Source organism: Tympanuchus pallidicinctus, unplaced genomic scaffold (genome assembly GCF_026119805.1).
Source record: "Tympanuchus pallidicinctus isolate F22 unplaced genomic scaffold, pur_lepc_1.0 scaffold4, whole genome shotgun sequence".
In the NCBI taxonomy this organism is placed as follows: domain Eukaryota; kingdom Metazoa; phylum Chordata; class Aves; order Galliformes; family Phasianidae; genus Tympanuchus; species Tympanuchus pallidicinctus.
In genome coordinates, this window is record NW_026294758.1 from 12,932,621 (window position 1) to 12,947,792 (window position 15,172).

A 15,172-nucleotide genomic window follows, 5' to 3' on the forward strand; every position below is an offset into this window, starting at 1 on the left:
AGGCATCTCTTCCCTGGCTGCAGATTTGTACCATCCTGGAGGAGGGGGCTGTTGCACATGCTGCTGCCAGAGCTTGTGCCAGGATGGTGAGTCCTAAGTTTCTGCCACATAGTGAGATAGGTATGTTGTGGGGAAGGAGCTGCCTGAGAAGCACAACTGACACTTTATTAACTGGTGCAAGTCCCCTTTTGAAGGGTAGTTTAGAGTTCTGCTTATGACTTAATCTCCGAGAGGTCTGGAAAGAAAATGCAAAGGTTAGTCTTAAGGAAAAGAAAAAAAAAAAAAAAAAAAAAAAAAAGAAAAAGAAAAAGGAAGGAAAGGAAGGAAAGGAAGGAAAGGTAGGAAGGAAAGGAAATGAAAGGAAACGAATGGAGAAAAAAGAAAAAAGAAAAGAAAAGAAAAGAAAAGAAAAGAAAAGAAAAGAAAAGAAAAGAAAAGAAAAGAAAAGAAAAGAAAAGAAAAGAAAAGAAAAGAAAAGAAAAGAAAAGAAAAGAAAAGAAAAGAAAAGAAAAGAAAAGAAAAGAAAAGAAAAGAAAAGAAAAGAAAGAGGTTGGAGATGCGTAAAACAAAACTAGGGTGGAGAAGCTTTTGGCTCGGGAGGCTGCCGATGCGAGGCTGCCTGTGAATTGGCAGTACTAGGGGAAGTTTGGAACAATCACCCATATATTCTTTTATTGCAGCCTGTGCTGAGACTGGGGAGGCAGAGGGGAAAAAGGGATTTTGGTCCCAGCCACTTTCCCCACTGCAGCCGACTCCGGGAGCCAGAGCGGAGGAGGTCTCCCCATTCTCTCCCCGGTTAATTGTTTAATTGGGGAACAATGCTCCTCTCGCGCCCGCCTGCCCCTCTCTGCGGGGCTGATGCCGGTGTGCGGAGGGACCCGTGCGGGGCTCCCTTGCTCTCGGGGGGCTACGGGACCCCTGAGTTGCCCGCGGGGGCTGCGCGGCTCGGGGGCGGCGCAGAGCAGGGGTCTCCCGCGCCCAGCTGCTGGATGAGGGAGCTTTGCAATCGCGAGGAGGCTCTGGTGGAGCCTGAGAACCCTCCTCTCGCCCAGCCAGCGCCCCTCCTCTGCAGCGCTGACGGTACAACGATATAATAATGATGGGTGGCTGAGGCTCGCATTTGAACTTGCATGCGAGCTCCGGGTGCCCGCAGCTCGGCGCGGCTCGCAGGCAGGTGCTCACCGGTGGGAAGGGAGGGAGGGAGGGGAGGCTTGGGTCGAAGGGGAGACCCCCGGAACCAGCACCTCCTTCCAGCACCAACCAGGGAATTTACTCTTTCATGCGGCCACTGGGATCTCTGGACTAGCCTGGCCACGGCGTTGTGATTTTTTTTGCAATCTCTGCAATACGCTACCTTTTAAGGTAACTATAACTCTTTTTAACGCGCTTTCCCCTCACCCCCTCCTTTACTTGTGGTCTCCGGTAAACACCTAGCGTGGGGTTTAAAGCGATCGTTTCGCTGTCGGTACCTGTAAGGACAAAGAGTTGAACGGCAAACCTTAAGCGGGAGAGGATAGTAATGATTGATGATTTTGAACAACCTGGGGTAAGTTCAGCGACAGCCGGGGAAGAGAAGGGATGCCCGGGCACTCAACGAAACCTCTCGGTGCAAAGAGGAGAACAAAGAGAACTGGGCAATTTTGGGGTGGGTGCCCCAGAAGTCTTCGTACCGGTTGCTCGGGAAGGTAGAGCTGCACCTTGGTGTGCGATGGGGCACTTTCTTGCCCGGGGGAGAAAGAAGAAAGCTATTTCCTACGGGTACTGCAGACACAAAGCGCTCGTGCAGCAGGAGAAGGGAATGGCCAGAGGGAACCTTTCCGGCCACCAGGTTTCCTTGCGTTGGAAAAGCGTGCGCTCAGCCTCCTCCGCCCTTGTGTGCTCCCCACACCCCACCCCACCCCCCACCTTCTTTTTTTTTTTTTTCCTCATTTTTTCTTTCTTTCTCTTTTGTCTTTACTTCTTCCTTCTTTTTATTTTTTTTTTTTTCTTCCTTGTTTCTGGAAAGCTTCTGCCAAGACAGAGTGGGGCAGAGGCGCTCGGGTAGCAGCATCTATTCGGAGGAGCCGGAGAACGGGCACCGTCCGAACCACATTTCCACGGCCGGGAGGGGCTGGCAGGGGACGCGGAGAGAGACCGCGGGGTCAGCGGAGCAAAGCAACGCCTCTAAAGCCACGGACGGCTCTCGGGGGCACGGGGCACTGCTTTCCCCCGCCGCCCTTCGGCTTTTCGCCTTTGTGTCACAAAGAAAGTGAGAGAGCATCGCGGAAGGAATTAAGGGAGTTCCGACGGCGGGAAAAAGAGGGTCTGTGTGTGCGGTGGGTGGGTAAGGGGGGCTTGCCGGAGGGTCGGGCACCCACTGCAAGGGATGGGGCCCCGCGTACAACCTCTGTCCCTCCATCCGCCCCCACGGGCGGCCCCGAGGTGACTCCGCCACACAAAGGGGCGACGGGGCGCGGGCCAGCCCTCATTGTCCCACTTGTCACGTCCTCCCGGCCACCCCCATTCCCTTCGGGCACAGGGATTAAGACCCAAAAGCATTTTTTCTCCTTTTTTTTCCTCCTTCCCCCCCCCCCCCCCCCCCCCTCCTTTTTAAAGGAATGAAACGTGTTGCAGAAACCCATCCCATGACAACTGGAGTGTAAATGTTGGGTGGTTTTTCTTTTAGGGGAAAAAAAAAAAAAAAAAAAAAAAAAGGAGAAAGAAGGAAGTTTCCTTCCAAAAGGGGATGAGTAAGACTTGGCTGCGGGCGGGGAGCGCTGGCTGGGGCAGCAGGGCGGACCCCGGGGACGTGCGGATGGCCGGAGCGGGGGCAGCCGGCGGGGCTCACCAGCAGCGCGCTGAAACCGCCCCCGGGGCCCCCTCCCACGGAGCTCCCCGCGATGCCGAGAGCGGCGGCACGGCCGTACTCCGCTGCGGGGCCGGGAAGGGGTCCCGATGCCACCGGGCGCGGCTCCGCCGCTCTCGAGGAACGGGACGGGACGGGGAGCGGCGGCGGCAGCGTTATGGCGCCCCCTGGCGGCGACCGGCGGCGGGGCGGGGAGCTGTGGTTGTACGAGTATTTAATTTCCCGCCGGCGGCGTTGCTCGCGTTCGGGAGGAGAATGGAGAACGATAACGGGGATAAAATGGTCGCCGTGCGCCGGCGGGTGGGCGCGGTGTGACAGCAAGGCGGCACCGCCGTGAGGCGGGGCGGCGAACGGCGCCTTTCCCTCCTCTGGAGGGGGCTGGTGGTGCGGGGCCAGTTCGTGCCCGCTGCGGGGCAGCGGGGATCCTGCGGAGCTGCTCCGAGTCAGCCGTCGGGGCACTGCTGGCTCAGCAGCCGCCGTCGTGCGCTTTGTTTCTAAGAGTGCTGCTAATTTTATGCACTGAGGGGTAACATATCCTGCGTTGGTAACGGCTTTCACAGACCGAGCCAAGCGCTCCCTCTGCGAAGAGGCGGACATGTTGCGTAAGCGCCTTAATGCCCACCTCATGGCTGCAGCGCCTGTCCCTGCCCGGCCAGTCCTGCCACCTTCTGCACTGAGGGTACCGGGGAAAGAGCGACGTCAACTTCCTAGAGTGCCTGGTAGCTGAGGCTCGGGCCAGGTGCGCTCGGCTCGGCCTGGAGGTGCTGGGAGTTAGGCAGAGCTGAGTGAGGCTGAGCCGCCCTGCTTTCCTCGGACAGCTTCCCAACACCTCTCTGCATAGCTGCCTGCCAGCCCAGGGCTGCTTCTGGCTTAAATTAGTGCAGGCCTGGAGGGATGTCCTGAGGCAGCAGCAGGTTGCCCACAGCTGCCAGCATGGGGATCACCAGAACACTGCTCTGGTCACTCTCCCGTCTGTGCTGCTGTTTGGGGCCACCAACTGTGCTGCTTGCCCTCTGGGGTGAGGGGAGTGCACCTTGGGTGAGGATGCAGCAGATGCCCCACAGCCTTTTTGAGGACCATAGTAATTCCTTTGGAAGTGATAACAGGCCAGCAGACAACGATGATGAGTTAGATGGAAGGCGAGTTAGATGGAAGGCGAGACAACGATGAGATGAGACAACACAGTGTGCTGATTAATCACACAGCAGAGATGCAGTGAAACTAGCAAAGTCAATTGAACGGTACTTACAGTGAAGCTGGTATGTGTTGGCAGTTAACAGTCAGATGGCATGAAGGAATCAAAAGCCTGCCAGCAGAAAAGGAAGTGCAGAGCCTTAGAACAGACATCAGCTGAGAATGTCCCAGTGCCTGGTGCTCAGGAGGCAGTAGGAAAGGCACTGCATCTGGGCTGCACTGGAAAGTTATGCAGTTTACTGTTTTTCCCATTAGTAGGTACAGTAACTTCGACTTATGACTCTAGTATCAGGTTCTCTTAGATGTTTCTCCTCCTCCCCCTTACCCCTCCCCCCCCTTTTTTAAAAAAATTATTCTTTCTTGGTATGAACCTTACTTCATTATATAGGCAAAGAGGTTAAATGGGCAGAGACTACTTTCTTCATACTCAACATACAACTCTGCATCTCATACAACTGCAGAACATGTGCTGAATGACCTGAGAAGCTGCAGCCTTTTATGACAGTTACACTAGGACAGCAGTTAATTTCTCATTTTTCCTACTTTAGGGTAACCTTTTGTGTTACAGATATGATGTTCTCCCTCCTGGTTAAATTAAAATAGCATTGGTGTGAGATCAAGCTTGCACTGTAAACTAAGCACAAGCTGGAATTTGATCAGAATTTACTGCTCCTATGACACTCTGCTGTTGTAGGGAAAGGAGCAGCGCCTGCAAAAATAGGAGCTCTGTTCTCTGCTCAGAGGGAGAACCCCCACCATTAGTTTTCAAAGATATAAAGTTTATCAGGAACTTGGTGACTTTTGCTTAAAACTCAGATCTGCATTCAGTTTAGAAATGTGATGCAAATGACTGCTATGAATCAGTCCGTGAGCAGCAACTCCAAATGAAGTGGACCAGTCCAGTTGGACTCATGCCAATGGCAACCTGAGTGTGGTCACATGAATTAAGATGCTTTTTTTTTTTTTTTTTTTTTTTTTTTTTAATAGGAGGTGGAAATTAAACACTTTCTCAAATCATGCAGCCTTTAGTTGGCAGAACTTTTTTGCTCTGTCTGTAGTGTTATGGCTTTCTCTTCCTCTAGGCGCAGCAACACCAAGGGAAAAAAAAAAAAAGCTCATGGAGAAGATATGACTGGAAAGAGCTTGGCTACTTACTGCATACTTAATGCTGCAGCCAGCCAGCAGAGGCTTCTGTAGAGGGCAGGACTAGAAATACAAGACACTCTTAGAGCAAAGATTTTGTTGCAGGAGCAGTCCCATCTGATCATAGTTTACTGAGTGGCTGAGGCACTGGTTGCTAGCAGGCTCCTCTGCCTTGCAGGTTGCTTTTGAGGGAGATTGGTGCATGCCAGGAGAGGCCCATGTGCTCTTTCCAGGCTGGGCTGGGTGTTGCTGTTTGCATCTGCCCATTGTTCCTCAGACAGGGTAACAGGGCAATTTCACATTTAATTCTGGCAGCTGTGGTAGAGCAGCACTTTGTAACCCAGGAGTGTTTGTAGGAACCCATGGAGGATCAGGCTGTGAAAACTCTCATGCATGGCATATTGCATGGCAGTTGTGCTCGTGATGCTCATGAACCCAAGATTTGAACCCTTCCCCCAGCATTTTTCATTACTTAACAGCCTTATGGTGGAGGATATCTAGAAAATTGTGTGAGAGAAGATTTTTGAAGTGCTGGGTGGGGATTTTTGGCAGGTGTCTTGTATTAAGCTCTGTGGTCATGTACAGTACATTTTGGATTTTTTATTTTTTTATTTTTTTAGCTGTGTGAGCTCTTACTATAGCAAATAGCAAATATAATTTTATCAATCCTCATCACAAGGCCAAGTCAAGATCCCAACCATGAGTGCTCTAATGGTTTGATACCACCTGGTCCTCAGCAGTCACAAGGTGTCTTCGAAGTCATCTCTCTGCAGTTGTCTTTTCTGTTTCCACATTTCATTTTGAGTATATGGGGTTTTTTTCATCATTCAGGGCTGAAAGCTGAAAATGTTTTTACAATGAGATTCCTCAAACTATGTTAAGAGTGCTGTAACCAGCAGTGTGCTGGAGGCACGGCACTCTGTGCTTGTGTGCAAGGTGGGCAGGAACGAGAAGGTGAGATCTTTCATATACCCACTGCAGCTGACTCTCAGCAGCTCTGCAATATGGTGGCAGGTCTGGTGGAATTACCCGCATATGGGACTGGTTGCATCACTTTGTGTCACAGTACTCCAGTGAGTTTCGGGGGACACAAGACCTTGCACAAGTGCACGTTGTCCACTGACAGAGGGGCAGCTACTGCAGAGGAGCATGCAACCCACCCTGCTTAGGTGCTGCATACCTGTCTTCCTAGAAAGTCATTTATTCCTTTTCCATTGTGAATTTGTTTGATCCCATTGTCCAGTTCCCTTGTTTCTGGTCTCAAAAGCCACAGTTGCCTACTAAGGGAGAAGGGATGTGCAGTGCATGGGTAAACATGGAAAGCTGAACTTGTAAATAGTTTGTTCTAGACTTTTGTTTAACTGTTTGATGCAGCCAGTGCGTGACACATGGGAAACATGTGGACAGAACAGCTTGCAAGATCTGGAACTACCATGTCTTCAGAATGGCCAGAGCTTTTGCATTCACCGTCTTTGAGGTTGGAGAATACTGTAGATCTCCTTTGTGTGCTGCCTTCATAGTACTTGTTTTGCTACAGGAGCTAATTGGCAACGGCCTTGGTGTTTTACAGTGGTCTCAGGACACAAAGGTGCTTGAAACATCTTCTGGTTTCAACACATCTGCAGTCTCACAGTGACCTCTCATTTTCTGAGACTTTGTGTAATAATAGGGATCACTTGAGCATTTATTTAAGAATATGTGGCTGCCTTTATTTGAAAATTGTCCCTCTGAATTCAAAGCACTCTGATGTCTGCAGCTCTTACCAAGTGCAACCTTCTTACTCTTGATAGTGTTCTGCGGGAACATAATATTCTGAAGCACAGTATAGGTTTTTAAAATTAGTTGTGAAATAAACACGTGTATTCTCCATTTGCTGCTTTGCTTATGTTAGTTGGGAGAAAGATAAAACCAGCCAGTTAGTGTTTGAGTCCTCAGAAAAAGCTTAGTGGAGGATGGGGCTCAAACTGAATAAAGTCAGAGACGTCTTGGTTCATGTTTGGGACTGGCTCATAAAATGTGCAGTTTCTGTGAAGTTAATATTGCCAAATCAGTGATATCACATCGTGCTGTGAGCTCTGTCAAATGGATGAAGCAGAAATGAGGCGTCTTTGGCAACATGCAGCCTGCTCCATGGAAAGCAGCTGTATTCTTTCCTCCACGCCCTGGGAATAGGTTGCAGCATATGTTTCCCAGTGCAACCAGCCAGCCCTGGCCATCTGCATATGGGGAATGAAAATGGCTTGGATTTTCAACCCTTTTGGGTGGGAATTTTGAGCATGATGCTGCTATGTTAGAGACTGCCTCACTGGAAACTCTTCATTTGAGATGTTTTGCATCTTTTCTGAACCATTCAGCGCTTACAGGTCAGGTGCCAATTCACACAGATTCATGTTAAGTATGGGCTGCAGCTGTTACCGGTGTAGGGAATTTTCCTGGGATTGAACACATCATCAGTAATTTTTTGAATTTTTTGAAATTACTGCATGTTTCACTTTTGTGTTCAGTATAGCTTATGGACTTTTGTGGGTTTATTAGTTAAGGCTTTGACCCTACAACGTTACATATAAATACTAAATAACTAAAATGCTAATGTAAAAAATGTCAGAAAATGTGTAAGTAATACAAGGTTCATAGCAATAACATAGATCTCTTTAATCCTTATTTTGCTGTTGAGCTGTAATCTATTTTAGAGTTCAGATTTCTTGCCTATTTCCAAGCCAAGTAGTGTACTTTGACAGCAGTATCAGGAAACTCACTGTTCTGTGACTTAAAACTTTTCAAGGGCATTTGACAAATCATTGCTGAGAGCTATTCCTTAAGATGCCTCAGTAGTGCATATATATGACTGTGTGGGGAAGGAACTGTTTCTAAAAGCATGGTGGTGGTGGATCGGTGGATGGGCTAACTGATCTTAGTGGTCTTTTCCAACTTTAATGATTCTATGTTTCCAATAGTCGACATTTATGGGAATTGTGATGGTTTTGCTAGAATGCTTCTTAAGTTTGCAGGATAATTGCAGATGTGTAATTAGAAACTGAAATAAAAATGAGAACATACCATTATGAACAAGCAATGTATTATGTATGTGTTATATATGTTTTCAGCTGTGAGAGCATGGAGCCTGTAAAAGGAGCAATAAGCAAACACAAAGGGGATTGACACATTTGTTTATTACTGCAGACTCAGTAAACTGAAATTCAGTATGAATTAGTATTTTATAGTCATTAGAACTGCCACTATAATAAATCTCCACTATGAAATAATACATTCAGCAGTTCTAAAGCAGGACTTTTGTAGATGGAAAGGGTAATAGTGCATAGTGCAGATGTTGCTTCACGCTCAGAATTCATGAAGTTATTGTGGGAGCCTCTTTTAAACTTAATAAACTTTTAAAGGTTATTTGCTGATGCTAATTGATAGGGCAGTCTATGTTATGGATGCAGATCTTCCTGGAGGCTGCATCTGAATTGGCAGCTCTACAAGAGGAATAAGTCATCATGTTCTACTTATGGACTGCTGTTGCTGTGTGGTATCAGATTTAAAACAGTGTACAAAATGGTGAAGATCAGAATATTATTATTCACTGTCCTTCTGAGCATCATTTTTTGAGCCTACGACTGCTTCTAGTATCAACCAATGATGAATAGAGTTGTACTGACTTGCTACACTTTGTAAGGACTCAGTGTTAAATAACCATTTATTTTGTTTCTCTTTATTTGTAGGTCAAGATGTTGTTAAATATAAAAGGCATCATATGGATGTGCTCTACATTAGCTATAACTTATATGCTACCTAAAGGTAAGTCTGTTATGTATGGAATAATTTATTAAAATTAATTCCAGTGACAGCGGGAAGGAGCACAGTCCAATTGGGAAAGTACTTCCCAGGACTGGGGAAATGTGTTTTCTGATTTTATCTCTGTACTGTGTAACTAATTTTGTTCCTTTTTGCCTACTGATTTACATAGAAAACTTCTGGTGGTTGAGCATGTTTTTGGCAAGGTTTTTACACAGTTTGTGTCTCCTGAGGTTTGTCAGTGCCATTACTATAATTCGAGTAATGATAAAGACAGCGTGATAATGCGATAAAGACATTAGAAAGCATAAAGCGAAACAGCTTGCCTTCTTCAAATGTTCAGGAATGTGACTTAACTGCTTTAACCTCTGTTTGTGAAATGTTGGGCCTGTTTGTCAGATATGTCTCATACCTTCATTTGGCATGGCCTACAGAGGAGTTCCCCTGCATGGGTGAAGTGGGGAGTATTGGAGGGGATAGTTTTGGTGAAAAGCAAACAGTTTCATGAGGGCTTCAGCACTGAGAAGTGCCAGTGCATGAGAGCAAGAGCAGCTTGCTGCTACACACCTAGTCAGGCTGCAGAGGTCGCAAATTAAGTGGGGGAGTCTTGGATCTACACGAACAGCTGGGCTGCACATCCACCAGTCAGATCCCAATGCATGCATTCATGTTATTGATATGACAGCAGCCTTATGAGTTTGTATGTCTCTGACACTCTCTATATTCAGGGTGAAAAGTGCCACATACAAGTGAGATATAGAGAAACCAAGAACCCCAGTCTCTGCCTGCCTCTGTAATAACAGAAGAATGAGCCTAAGGAGGCATGCTTTTGGGGTCGCCAGACCCTCCGTGGTGGGGGCTGCTGTAGGCCAAGCTGGTTGGAAGCTGTGGCAGTCTCCTGGCTGCTGGGACCTGGAACCAAAACATCTTAAAGCAGCTGCAGGTGTTAGCTTTGGATAGAAAGTAGGAGCCCTGTTTACTTCTCATGGTGATTACGTGTTAAGCTGAAGTACATATTCATATATGATTGTATGGTTTGAAACTTTTGACTCAAAATTAGTACAGAGCAGGTCCCTACAGCAGCTGCAGACTCCGAAAATTGGAATGATGGTTTTCCCAAGCCTCAAATCAAGACAATTTTTATTCTACTTTCTTCTTCTCAGGAGCCTTTGGAAAATCGGATATACTCTTTATACTTTTCTTTTTTTTTTTTGACTTTTTTTTTCTTTTTTTTTATTTTTTATTTTTTAGCTCTTATACTGTGTATAGCAAAGTTCTTTCTTAGGTAGTTTTTCCTGTAAGATAAAAACTGTTTTGCTTAAGTGTTGACTTTAGAAGAAAAGATGGTGGGCCTTTTTTTTTTTTTTTTTTCCTTCACTTGGGTTGGGAGCACTATCCTTCTCTGTTTCCTGTCATCCCCTCCTCCTTAAATCTAGTTTTGTTTCTCCATTCTTTACTAAACACACAGCAGACCAAGACAATTAGAAGACATTCTCAGAGGAAATGGACTCAAAGCTTCAGGGAGGGGCAAGATGCTAAAACTAAGCTTCCATTTTCTCATTTATTGAGGGCTGAAACTCATTTGGTTATTAAATGTCAAGCTTTTTTTCTTTCCATTTTTTACTCAATAAAATCTGTAAATGTACACTGCTGTACAGCTCTTTGATCTGCAGGCATTTAATTATTTGTTCATATGAAGTATTCTAGAAGGCAAAGCAAGTGATTGTCAGAAGAAATCATGGACCAACAATGTCAGTTTATATAGGGAACTTAAAAATGTTTATTTGATAAGTTGTAGCATTATTAGTGAGCTTTAAAATGGAGTAAATGCTTGTACATCACTCATGGGATGAGAGGTATGAAGTTAAGATTTTACCTGATAATCAACCTTTGGGAGGAGAGCATGTAAGAAGAGGATAAGTAAGACAAATGAATCTGACATTGTATGTAAAGCTGACATTTCTATTACAACCTACTGAAAATCTGATCATGTTTATTTAGGGCATAATTCAGTGGTCAGTCTAATCTCACATACATCGTTTAGCACTACATGGGGTAGTTCTTCCCCTTCTCCGTACCCTGGTGCTGGCTGACATGTATTTCTTTGTGTTGACAGTACTTATGGGCATATCTGTCCAGCTCAGTCAGATAAATGACTTGTCTGAGAGACATCGGATAAGTCTTTTTGCAAGTTAGATCAGATCTTTGATCTGCCTCACTGATTTACGCAATTACCTGAGCTGGTAGAATTAGGGAATTAGGAGTGCATCAATATTTGTGGAGAGGTGAGACTGAAGGAATGACACCATTAGATGCCCCTCAACTTACTCCACTTATCATCACCTCTGAAATGGTTTATAAATTGTTCAAGTGATTTCCAGAAAAAGAATTTCAAGAACACAAGTGTTCTGTGAATGTGCTGGTGTGGTCATCTTGGGAATACAGACCAAGTTCTGACTTGTCCTCATTCACTTGAAATTTTTGGAAAAAGTGCAGAAAAATCTTTGTGTTCCTAGAAATATATTGTGGACTTCATGGGTTTTATTTTTGAAGTTGAGTATCACACTTTAGCCTTAGAGATTCTCAAATGGGAAGTTCTTCAGAATATGGTCATGCTGAAGAGGAAAAAGATAAGGTAAACTTTAATGTGAATTAATCCAATAAAGTCTGGGCTTGATCCATATCTTTCTGTTTTGTAGAAATAATAGTAAGTTTATGTAATAACTTTTCTGAGGATTAATATTGCAAGGTCACAGACAAACCTTTCCAGTCCTGCTGTTTAGAACAAAAAGAAACAACAACAACAAAAAAAACCCTTTAAAATAAAACCTCTGTTTGCATTTTGAAAGTTAGACAGGAATTTCTTAGATTTTGATTTTTTTTTTTTTTTAAATCCTGAATTTGAATGAAATATTGATGCCTTGAAATCTTTTGTGAAACACAGATTCCCATACTCTCTGTTCCCAAAACGGGTTTGGTTAACCATATGGGTTGATTGAGTAGTCACTTGCCTATGATTAATGGCAGTGTATCCCTTTGGGTAAAACTGTTCTGAAAGCTTAGATTCATTCTTTTGAAACTCGTATAGAAAATTCGTCAAAATCGACAGTTATTTTATGAAAGAAATAAGCTTTGGCAAGATGGCATTTTCTGCTAAGAAAAATGTTGTGTTGAAAAATTTAAATATCAATTGAGAATACTAATGTTTGAAAATGTGTACTGTTTAGAGGCTAAACTATCCAGTCTGTATTGATCATCTGTCATTCAGTCTGATGTTTGATTTTGGCATCATTGATTCCGTTGCTTACTGAAGCACTTCCTTTTCTCTTCCAGTAGCTCCAAAAGGCTTTCTTTGGAAGTTCCCCCAAACCCCTCTTTTCAAAAAACAGACAAACAAAGTTATTAATTCTGGAATCCAAGAGATTATTAGGTTATAGAATCATAGAACTGTCAAGGTTGGAAAAACCTCCAAGATTATCTAAACCAACCATCCATCTACCACCAATATTGCTTTACTAAAGCATGCTCCTCAGTATAACATCTAAACGTGTTCATCCAAATGTGTTTCTTGAACACACCTGGGGCCATGACTCCACCAGCTCCCTGGGCAGCCTGTGCCCAACCAGCACCTGACCATGCTTTCATAGAAATCTTTCTTGATATCCAACCTGAACCTTCTCTGATGCAACTTGAGGACATTCCCCCTTGTTATTTCTAGTCTGGGGGAAAAGAGGCTGACCCCATCTTGCCACTGCCTCCTTTCAGGCAGCTGTAGAGAGATTAAAGTCTTCCCTGTGCCTGCTCTTCTCCAGACTGAACAATCCCAATTCCCTCGGCCACTCTTCGTGAGATTTGTGCTCCAGATCCCTCACCAGTTTCACTGCCCTTCTCTGGACGACATGCTGTGGTGCATGTGAAGGATTAATTGATAGAAATTCATGAGCAAGGTTTGCTCATGACACCTACTCTTGGCCTGCCATTTACTCACTTTGAACTAGCTGGTGTTAGAATTCTCTGGTTTACAAGCTGGACCCAGTGATTATGATCATTGTTGAAGTTTACCTCTCTCATTATAAGCTGCTATTTATCATGTCACGAATAAGTGTGTTTTTGTGAAAGCCCTACAATCCAGAAGAGAATACAAACATCTTAGGTTACAGTATGTGATAATGTCCTTTTGAAGGTACAAATAATATACATCAACTTGGCATATCATGTTAATATTATACGTGCTCTAGAACACGTGTGCTTGCTTATAATATTTGCACATCTGTATGCATGTTACACTAAGACAGCAGATTACCTTGTAAAGAACTTGAGTGAGGACTTTATTGGTCTTGGTCTTCTACAACCTCTGCTATCAAAATTTCATACAAATTTGTAAAAGCTGTGCGTTACGTTTTAGTTTTTCAGTATCTTTATTAAAAAAATGATGGTTAACGAAAAGACATCTCTTAGGCTCAGTATTACTCGTTAAAGTAACAGTACACAATTTCATTGGTCTTTGCAATTTTTCTTGACAGGAAATATATCCTGTAAGTACATTGATTACAAACAATTGCACAGAGAATTCTAAGGAACTGCTTTGTGCTCAAGCAAGAAGTAGTTTGTGTCCAACTTCAAGAGAAACATATAAAAACACATGTCATTGGTAAGATAAGGCATGTAGGGAAAAATATTCATATATACTGTCATTTCCATGATAAATTGATTAAAATGTCTTAGCTATAGGTTTGGGGAATATACAGCATTGTTTAGTCTGTGAAACCCCTACCCTGACAGGACTGTTTCCTGTCAGGATACTGTATGAGAGATCTTCATTCTGTTCCTGCTTCTTATTCTGATATTGAACCTATTTAATATTTAAATTGAGGAAGACATAAAAACCCAGCTGCTAAAACACAGAGTCTGCTGATAACCTGACTGCATGTCATGCTCTGGGCTTGAATCTGCTGTCCCATCATCTAGTACAAAGCTCTCGTTGACTTTACTGGCAGTTCTTGAAAGATAGATCTGTAGCCAGATTACTTGGACTTAACTGTGTATTTTGTTTCTTTATTGTCTATTTTCCCTAAGGACTTATATATGCTCAAGAGTGATGCATTTTAGTTAGTAAGAGAAAAGAATGCTCATACCATATCTCATTTAAGAGTTATCAGTGTTTTAGGTTTTACTTGGGTAGATGGTGAAGACATGGTATGAAACAACGTTCAGTGCTAGGATTGCTCTTCGCTGATGATTGGGTAAATACCTGCTTTTCTCAGCTCATATTCAGATTTACAAACAGTTAGAAAATATTTTGTTTGCATTTTGTTGACTGCATCCCTTCTAAGGTACAGTCTGTCTCAACTGGCTTGGACTACTGAAGAAACCAAGTTTTTGAAACTGAATGAGAATATTTCTTAATCTTCAATACAAAGTTTTTCTCCCCTTTTCTCATCTGCTTGTCAAACCAGAGTGCTTTTAAAAGCGCTTCATAGTGCTTTCTACAGCTAGATGAGTTTGTAGGTACATAGTTTTTGCCTTATTCTTGGATGTAGTCCAGTTTAGGGTAGATCTAATTTGCATATCATTATGATATCTGTTTGCTGTCAAGGGTTTCATTCTACTGATGAGAAGACACAAATTCTGAAGAGGAAATTTCCTCAGGGTTTGGTACTGATATTCTAGATCACACATAACTGAAAACAACGCCTTTGAAAGTTTATTAAAATTCTGTCAGTCAGCGTAATTATAAGTAGATCATTTTTCATTTAAGAAGTTCCTGTAATGTATATAGATGACAAGAGATCATAATAAAAGCTAAATATTTTGAAACTGATTTAATCTCCCACCTGTGCGATTTGGCAGTTTTTCCATCACAACTGATAGGATTGAGTATTCATTCTATTTCTCTAGCTCTACCCAAATGTAATTAAATAAAGTTCCAAGAAATTAAAGGTGATACAAGAGTTAGTGATGTTTTCCTACTGTAAATCTTGGGATAAAACCAGCCCACTATGGTGTTTAGCAATCAGTTCTAGGGAAGTCAGGTTTTTAGTTCTTTTTAAACAATATCTGACTTCCCCAAATTCTTGTTTCAGTATCTTTTTTTAAAGAAATGTGTTTGCAATCAAAGCTTTTGAGCTAGTCTATAGTCTTCAGTAACTTCTGCAGGCTTGTCTTAAAGCCTTGTGAATTGTTCAGTCCTAGTTA

General features: G+C 43.7%; 1 protein-coding gene across 4 annotated transcripts in view; it reads left to right on the forward strand.

The window, feature by feature from the left end:
- Window positions 1-1,148: 1,148 nt before the first annotated feature.
- Window positions 1,149-15,172, forward strand: part of VCAN (versican) — a 105,457-nt gene continuing 91,433 nt past the window's right edge. For 2 of the 4 annotated variants that reach the window (XM_052700504.1, XM_052700505.1), the window contains exons 1-2: window positions 1,149-1,362; window positions 8,905-8,980. In XM_052700504.1, coding sequence (XP_052556464.1) covers window positions 8,911-8,980 — 70 coding nt within the window. In that variant the 5' untranslated portion in view covers window positions 1,149-1,362; window positions 8,905-8,910. The remainder of the gene's footprint in view (window positions 1,363-8,904; window positions 8,981-15,172) is intronic. The other 2 variants (XM_052700506.1, XM_052700507.1) reach the window with 2 other exon arrangements.